General features: G+C 36.7%; 1 protein-coding gene across 2 annotated transcripts; it reads left to right on the forward strand.

Moving 5' to 3' along the window:
• The first annotated feature begins 4,598 nt into the window (after window positions 1-4,598).
• Window positions 4,599-8,652, forward strand: LOC148029763 (tetraspanin-9-like). 2 transcript variants are annotated; one of them, XM_087687125.1, is made up of 4 exons: window positions 4,599-5,444; window positions 5,660-5,916; window positions 7,021-7,119; window positions 8,075-8,644. In XM_087687125.1, exons 1-4 carry the CDS (start codon window positions 4,916-4,918, stop codon window positions 8,354-8,356), a joined length of 1,167 nt encoding a protein of 388 aa, XP_087543251.1. In that variant the 5' UTR covers window positions 4,599-4,915; the 3' UTR covers window positions 8,357-8,644. The 2 variants fall into 2 exon arrangements, with proteins under 2 accessions (XP_087543251.1, XP_087543252.1); XM_087687126.1 differs by lacking the exon at window positions 7,021-7,119 and having other exon boundaries at window positions 8,075-8,652.
• The last annotated feature ends 991 nt before the right edge of the window (window positions 8,653-9,643 follow it).

The following is a 9,643-nucleotide window of genomic DNA, read 5'->3' on the forward strand; positions in this document are numbered from 1 at the left end:
TGTGTAAATGATCTATTCATCTGTGTCTCTCTTTATCTGCACTACTGTCAGAATAATGAATGTGCTTTGGTGATGGAGTAGATGGGGTGAAAAAGCGGCATATGGAGAGCCCTTGTAGCTGAGATATTTGCACCAGAAATAGGAGGTGTAGAGCTTCGATCAGTGGAGCTTATAAGTAGCTTTTCCCGTACAACATTTGAGGGAGATATACTGTTTTTAGGAGTGGCACTGCGTGATACAGGCAGAGATTGATTGGTTAATTAATCCTCATTCACAGTTCAGATCTCCAAGACATCAGATTGATTGTCATCGGCTCCAACCCAGCACCAATACCTATTTCATAATACCCTGCTTTGATAGAAGCCACAACACCGGCCACAACTTACAAACCTGAAGAACATTGCCTGTTTACAGTTTTAATAAGAACAGTTTCAGGTTTCCTTTCGTAAGCAGCTTCAGCTCCTTCATTACAAACAGGAGCATGCACCATCATCTGAAAAGCTGTCACAGAAAGGTAAGGACTATCGTTTTTTCCACTCGATGATGGTGATGCCGAGGAAAGCTACTGTGGCTACAATAGCCACTATTACGACTATCTGGAAGAGCTGCTCCCTGAGGGACTCCCAATCACAGCAACAGATGTAGTTGGACCTATTACAAGTTCTATATTGCCTTGTGTGTCTTCAGATAGCTCAAGAGGCTATATGCAAAGGCCAAAGAGATTCGGTCACAGCAGGTCTTCCGCCTCTTCTGACCCAGTGAGTCACGAATAAACAAAAGCCACTCTCATTCCTTTCTCGATAGACAATGCTTCATCGTTGTAACCTCTTCCTTCTTTAGAATCGTTCCATCACTGTCATCTGCATAACAGTAAGCTGATAAGTCTTCTACTTTGATCATCGCTTCATCTTCTTCATCATGATCCCTTTAATTATCACCTTCAGAGTTCTTCTGATAGTTGTTCCCCTCATCCACTACAATTCCTGTTGCTTTTCCTGGTCTTCCCTTCTTGTTCTTCTCTTCTCAGAATTCCTCCCCAAGTTGTAAAAATTGCAGAGTCCTCCGATTTCAATTCCTCCCTTCGTTATCACTGTCGTCCTCTAATGATTCCGTGAGCGTCTCTCTTGGCTTCTCCTTCCACTCTTCATCATCGTCCTCTGCCTTCAATCCATCTTTAGCTTTTTGCCCATCTTCCCCAGGCCTTCCCCGAAATCTCTCTTCTTTTACGCAAAAATGGTCTGAATTTGGGCTCCCATGTTGTTTTTTGTTTTTCGCCCCCAGGCGGAGTTTTTTTTTCTGGTTCCCTGAATCACTCTCCTCAAGTGTTTAAGATATTGAATATCTTGACTCAGATCCAAAAATAATAATCGTGGACTTTCACTGCAAATCTGCTGCCTGATCCTTCAACAAGATAGCCATGGCTCGTCAAGCCGGAACCAAGTGCTTTTTTTCCTTCCAAGAAAAATGGCAGATTAAAATATATTCAGCGCCACGTTTTTTCCTAACATAGCAGGTTTTACATGCCAATAACCACAGATACTTTTTCTCCCCATCTGCAATTGTAACACTCCGAGAAATAGCAGGAAAGTCATCTATTTTTAGGTGAAACCATCTTATTTTCGTCAAGTCTGTGATACCAAGGGCAATAAATTGTTTTTCAGGCCCACATTCTCTAAGATGCAGCTCCCCCTCGTTAGTCAGCTGACCAATGCACTCCACATTGTCAATATCCGTATGCAACTTGATAATGCCACCTATAGCCAAGGTTAAGGGAACTCCAAGAATACTCATTGCGTTGTGGCATGTAGTTAAACGTGTGCTGAACATCAAGCAAGCTCCCACCTTTGGCATACATATCCACCAATGTACTTCGATTTGCATCTCTTGGAAATAGTTTAGTACTTCCTCACAAAGCCCATAATCGGCATATCTTGAAATAAGTGTAGTCCATGAGATTGCATCTCGAGTTACCAATCTATCAAACACTCCCTGTTCTTCTACAAGCATGTCACATTTAGCATACATGTCAACCAGAGCATTGTTGATTAATTCCTCTTGCTCCAAACCCTCTTTACTATATTTCCCGCATATAATGAAAGAGCAAACATAACGACTAAGTATGTACAAAGTATCAAATCACACACACAACTTTCGGGTGGTTTTCACACCTCGAATGCGCAGCAATACGACAACGCGTCGCTATTAGCGTTGCAATATGCATCGCAAAACGTCTCTATCATCGTCGCTATTTGTGTCACTATCAGCGACGCTAATAGCGATTGTTCTATGGCGTCGCTAATACCGATGTTTTTTGTGACGACAAGGGCAAATTTCTTTATGAACATTTTCGTCGCTTTGAATGTCGATATAAGGCATGTATCTTGTAGTGTCTCTCTCCTTGTGTGTGCATGCTCCACTCTAGTTTGGCTCTCCTCTTCACTCATTTGAATATTTCTCTCTCTTTTCATAAATACACTCTCTCTATCTCTATGTTGCTTCAACTTCCACTCTCTTTCCTCATGTGTTAATATATATAAAGGCTAAAAAACCTTCTAGCAATATATATTATAGATTATAGATAATATAGATATAGATATAAATTCTAAGTATAGTTTAAATTTTCCTAAATACATTGGGAAATTTTGGGGTAAAAAGTGAGGTTTCTTATGTAACCCTCTTGGTACTATCTAACTTGGCTATTCTTTTCTTCAAATTATTCAATTCATCCTCAACTCTAGCTCTTTACATTTCTCACATCTTCCTCTTCCAGCTTCTTAATTTGTGTCTTAATGAATTTGCAAGTTCATAAAGTCTCCTTGACATCTCTCTCTAAAAAAACACTTAGTTGAGAATAAGAAATTCTCAACGGTCATAAAAAATGAATGTGTGTATGTGTGAATAAGACATTAGAAATTTTAAGGGGCATAAAGTCTCTTTACCCTCATGATTGTTTGAAAATATTCAGTTAAGAATAAGACACTTGAAATTTTCAACGAGCATAAAAGAGAGAGAGAGAGAGAGAGAGAAAGAGAGAGAGAGAGAGAGAGAGAGAGAGAGAGAGAGAGAGAGAGAGAGAGAGAGAGAGAGAGAGAGAGAGAGAGAAGAAAGAGAAGAACAAGAATAAGAAGAATAAGACCAAGAATATGAACAAGGACAAGGACAAGAAGAGCAAGGAGAAGATGAAAAGTTGCTAGAGCTTTTGTAGGTTTTCACTTTTTTTTTGGGTAATTTAGTGAAATATTCACCTTATAAATGGCCTTTTAATAACCAAGTTTTGCGCTTCCTCATAAAGAGAGGATCTAAACACACTTCTTTAATTTGTTACTGCCATTGAGATTTTATGCTCTATTGATCTTTTTATTGATCAAGCTATTGATGCAAAAAGTAGCTTTAAATGCAACCACTCATAAATTGAGATTAGGATCAACTAGATGTTGTAAGATTTTGGTCTCAAAAGAGTATCAAAATTATTATTTATTTTATAGATGTAGTTAAGCCTAATAAGAAGCATAAAATATTTGATGATCTCTAACCAAAAGTAGAGAGATTTTAGTGGTAGAGATAGGAATGGGCTTCCCATTATCCCAATGAGCTTAGCAAGTTTGTTACTATTAAGATTAGAGCCAAGACTAGTTGTTGATAATCAAGTTATTATTGTAAATGAGAACTTTGATCTAGAGATAATTGCAGGAGACAAATTATGACCTTGAATCTCTTACACATGGCAACAAGCTCATAAGATAACCTATTAGTATCAAAAGTTAGAAAATAAGAAACAAAAGGTGTCCAAATGATTGGAAATGTTGAAGATTGTGGAGTTTATGTGAACCATACCATCTATTGGAGATGCCAAACTAAGATGTATTGAAGTTTAAGACGCAATGTCTAAATTTTTCATGAGAGATATGTTAAAGAGAGGAAATCAAAATCAAACCTTGTAGTGTAAGACATGGTACATGGTGGATTCATTATTCTTTCCATTTAGGATATGCAAATTAATGTATTAAAGAATACACTACAAGGTTCATGTCTTACACAAACACTTTTGATTATTATGGAATTCACTAGCTAAAGATTTGAAAAAGCACTTTATGGTATGCATGGTAGAGATAACAAGGTTGTTTGTCCATAGAAAAAGCAAGAAAAGAAGGTGCAAAAGGTGTTCAAATGTTTAAAATTTTCACATTTCTAAATTGAAAATCAAAGAGGAGTTGACGTGATGATCCATCCCATATTTTGATGTATTCAAAGCAAAAGGGCATCCTTTACCCATGATGAAAGTCTCCACGTACAGTATATTCTTCCCAAAAAGAGTACGTTTCAAACTTTGAATTAAAACTTTTGTTGATGGTGTCTTATATCACACTATACTTTCAAGCTTTGCTACTTTACATGCAACACGTAGCTCTAACCACAAGCATACTTTCAAGCTCCATTTACTCAAACTTGTTGTGTACTTTTGCTTAAAAGTATGCAACTTTATTATTGTGTCTAGAGAAAATCGTGACTTTCTTGTAAAGACAAGTGATCTTTTCCTCTTTTTAAATTCTCTTCAAACTTTGAAGTAGCACCCTATAGCCTATAATAATGATCATGCCCTCCCCTTGTGCAACTAGAGTAGTGTTTTGAGTTAATGTGTACTGGGTTGTTGCACTAACCAAACCTTTAAGAGTTCCTTATTGAATGAATTTCCAACTCTTCAATCTTGAGGTTATTTTAGAAGTTTTGATTTTGGTCTTACTCTGGTACAGATATGCATTGATTTCCTCTTCTTTGAGCCTACTCCTTGACAAGTAGGAATCTTGACAAGTTTGAGTGCAATTTCATTTTCTAATTTCATGGAGTTTTGATTTCGGCTCCAAAGATCTAAATTTTTATCACTTTCCGATTGGGGAGAAGACACTAAAGAGGAACAATGGCTATGGATAGACCAGCAAGGGGTAGTGATGTGGCTAATGAGACATACCATGGGCCTGATCGTGAGGGTCTTGATGTTGGTCATGGTGTCTATGTGGCTAATGAAATGCACCGTGAAGATGTTTGCAATTACAATCATGATACACCGGAGGACCATCATCATGAACAACAACAACAACAACAACAATTAGGTCACCAACATTATTGTAATCAGCAGCGTTATAATCCTAACCATCACGAGGTGATAGTAAGGGGGCCACGAGGAGGAAGAGGAAGAGGATGTGTCATGCATGGGCGTCTATTGTGCGCGATAAGTGTGGCGGGGATGGTGCTATCAGTGCCAATAATAGCGATAGGGGTGGTGGCAGCGGTGGAGAGCCACAAGCATGCGTGCATAACCTTCATAGAGAAGCCGGTCATAAGCATAGGGGCGCTACTAATGGCGGCGTCATTGGCGGGGGTCGGGCTGGCGGCATCATCATTGAAGGATAGTCGCCACAGTATCATGCAGGGCAATAATGATAACGGTAACAATAATATCAGGTCATCATTGTATGTATTAGGGATGATGATGATGATGACGATGATGACGACAACGACAAGGTGGCGACATCATCAGATCATCGTCGCAATCAGGGCAATAATAATTACGATAACAATATTATTATTATTGTGAATAATAATAATAATAATAATCAGGGCAATAATAATGATATGGGGCTGTCGTTATATTTGTAATTAGGGTTGATCGTGATGACGATGAGAAGGTGGCGGCCATGGCTGGAGTGGGTGTACGTGGGCACCATCCTCCTGCTGGCTCTGCTGATGTTGTGCTTCGCCATCCTCACTGTCGATATCACCAGCGGCGAATCCTCATCAGCATCGGCTGGTGGCCAACAGCCTGCGCCTGCTGCCAATCTCGCCTACACTGAGTACTCACTCGGCGACTATCCTCCCTGGATGCGCCATAAGGTCCAACGAAGGAGAGAGTGGAAGGAGGTAATTCAACCTTGTATAAATATAGACCTAGTTCTACAGCAATAGCCCCTAAGCGTATGCTTAGATAATGGTTTGGCTTGTTTGCAAAATCTACATTGAGTTTAGTGGAGCTAATGAGACTAGTGTGATTGAACCAATAGTCAAAATTTTGTTTTATTTGCATGAAATGATAATTGTGTGTGTGTGTGTGTGTGTGTGTGTATGTGTGTGTGTGTGTGTGTGGACCTCCCATGCACTTCTTACTAGAACACTCTAATTTGTATATCTCCTTTGCTTCTATTATGCTACTTATCTCTTAGTCACAAACTTGTTATTCTTTCTTGTTTTTTCCTTTTCATTTTTTATGTCTCTCTCTCTCTCTCTCTCTCTCTCTCTCTCTCTCTCTCTCTCTCTCTCTCTCTCTCAACATAGACTTTGAGATTGTTGATCACAAACCCAACCTTTATTCATGTAAGAGTAGAGCAGCCCCAAAGGATAAGACACCATGGAGTCACTTCATTGAACCAAATACTTGATTAGCAACTCACACACCATGGCAACCAAGTAAACTACCACTCTTTGGCAAGACATGTTTGCTCTCTTTGTTGGTCTACACTAGGTTGCATGTCGATAAGGCTTGAGTTCAATTCTTGCCATTTCTATTTCTAGTCAAATGGCACACAAATAGGAAATAAAAACAAATTACAAATGCCGAAATGACTTTGAAAGTTTGACTTCATGTCATTATGTACCTTGAGGACCTTCTTCTCGAGTATTTTGAAAACACTACTTGGATAGATCGATATGTGACTAATACCCATAAAGATAGGTTGGAACAAATTAAAAAATAACCTAACCTTTAAGTTTCTAATAGGTATTTGTGGGTGTGTTTTATCAATGTTTTCATGTTTTTGAGAAATTTGTCGTCTAAATAAATCCCTTAAGTTCCATTGGGCTTCAAGTCTACACATTAGTTAGTTCAAATATTTTCAGATTGGGCCTATACATCAAAATCATGATAACTAAAGGCTTTGCGGCTCCAATATTTGAGCTTAACATCATATGTCTTGAAAATATAATAGTAACATTGGTCATAATATTTTTGTCTTTTTTATGCCTACGAAGGTTGTTAAATGCTTACAAAGGAATGGATTTTGCAATGACATGCCATACAATGGCACAAATAAGTCCATATACGACCAATCACCGCTCTCTGCAATTCAGGTTCGCATGCAGACTAATCTATATTAACCAATATTATAAATGTAAGGGTTTCTCTACAAATGACCTCTTTGTTTTGTCATCATCAAACCACACAAATCACACTATATGCTCGAGTATGAGGGAACCAAGTGATGTACAGCATATGATTATAAACCATATATGAAAGTGATGATCCAACTGTCGATTTGACTCAAACCATCTATAGTAGTAATTCTAAAAGTTATTAAAACAACACATCCTTTCAAAATTGAAGCAAGTAAATCTTGATGAAGAACACATATTAGGGCACTATGTAAAGGCTTTCTAAACAAAGGAAACTCAAACATATTCCTAAGTTTTCTTGTGACAATGGGTCACCTCAACATGTCAATATCTACATTATAAATGCAATTTCAATGCCATCCTAATGAAGTCAATGCAACTATAGTGTTAGTCAAGTTCATTTTGAAAATTTTGAAAATTGTGGTAACAAAATTACCACTTATAACTAATTGGTTGATTTGTACTAGCAATTTGGCACATTAAACCATAGTTTTCTCTTGTATTGAGAACGGTTTTAATGTGTCACATATCTCCTAAAAGATGTATCCTTGTATTTTCTTTTAAAAGCTAGGTTTCATTCACTGATTACATATATGGTAGAGATAACTTTCATAGTGTGGTCTAGAAGAATACCTCTTTTATTTATAAAGTTACATTTCCTTTCCTAATTACACGTATCATAAAGTTTATTTTCATTGCATGACTAGATTCAAACCATGGTGTGACATATATATAATTATGAAAACTTTACATTTAAGGAATTCTCAATTGTATCTATGCTTGAATTTGGAACACATTACATGTTAAACATAAGATCTTCTATACATTTCACAAATGAGGGTTTGTTGGATGCTAAGATTTATTGACTTTTTGAGCTTCTTTAAACTAACTTTCTCACATTATTGATATGTAGTCAGGATGTTGCAAACCCCCTAATGCATGTAACTTTGGATATGTGGATGGCACACATTGGGTGGGTCCAGCCACTTCGAGTGCTAGTGAAGATTGCAAGTATTGGGACAATGATCCATCCTTACTTTGTTATAATTGTTCTTCATGTAAGGCTGGTGTAATTCAAGAAACAAAGGATAGGTGGAAAAAGGTTGGTGTGACACTTTTTGTAGTGTTAATCATTCTTGTTGTTATGTACACCCTTTTTTCCTTTATTGCCTTTCAACAAGAAAGAAAATATTAATAGTAATGATGTTTCAATATGATATGGTTCACTACTTTTTCCATTTTGTAAAGAAATACATTGTTACATTAATGGGACACCTATGATCTCTTAAACTAACAAAAACAACAGAAATTCAAAACATACATTAATTTTAGGAAACTCAAATATTTGTCATTGGAGAAAATGGGACGATAAAGATATTTCATATGGAATCTAGTAGCTATTACTTTCAAATCATCTCTTATGAGGTAGATCATTGCTCAACCAAATATGTACTCTTCAGAAAACGAATCACTATTGTCCAACGGTACAATTTTGCTAAGGGTATTATAGTTTCTCAAAGTTCAAGCTTCCAATTATCAGAGTATGTGGCATGTGCCCTCATGTGCCTCCTATTGTATTGGGAACTTACTTTATGACAATAATCATATTGGGAACTTATTACATTAGGAATTGATATTCCAACAATGACTCCATTAACGAGATCTATATAGTCATGTGATTAAGATATCCATTTGTGAGATTATACTATATTTTGTAATAGCTTACAAAATCAAATTCATTGATACAAAAACCAATCTTAGAGAATGATGTTATTTTTGTGAGATGATGTCATATTTGTAATAGCTAAGCTAACAAAGGAAAATCATTAATGCAAACACCATCATGGAGAATAAGAAGGTTGTTGTGGTAGCTTATAAATTATTTGTTCTCTCATCAATGTGTGTGTGTTGTAGTTTGTAATCTACACAAATAAGATCATTGTTTCATTACATCATTACTATAACTTGAACACAATCATACCCAACTAAATACTTATGCACCAACCTCACTAAATTAAGGAACATGAATTTTAGAACTTTTTGTTCAAAAGTCTAGCCTAAGGTTCAAAAACCTCCAGCCCAAGGTTCAAAACCCAAAATGTAATTTTCACTCATGGACCACTTACACAAATGTGAATACCACTTTTGAATGAAACTTTGCACTATCAAGTAGTTAGGATTTTCTAAATAATGCAGATACTTGAAATAGAATAAGAAGATATGATAATTCCATCAAGAAATTAAAGATTTTGAATGAAATTCTTACTTCATAAAGGATTCATGCATTCCATGAACATGACCCTTAGCATGGGTTACAATGCATACCAATATTTTTACGTGTATCCCTTCTTTATGGCAATGGCCTCATTGTTAGATATTTGAAAATCTCTAACCATCCCTACACCATCTCACAAAACTAACATATAGGGGATATTAGAAGTATCCATGCATTACAATAGCTAGACTCTAGGTCTTTTAAATA

This window comes from Lygodium microphyllum, chromosome 10 (assembly GCF_053477565.2).
Source record: "Lygodium microphyllum isolate KBCC chromosome 10, Lygodium_microphyllum_v1.1.10, whole genome shotgun sequence".
In the NCBI taxonomy this organism is placed as follows: Eukaryota; Viridiplantae; Streptophyta; class Polypodiopsida; order Schizaeales; family Lygodiaceae; genus Lygodium; species Lygodium microphyllum.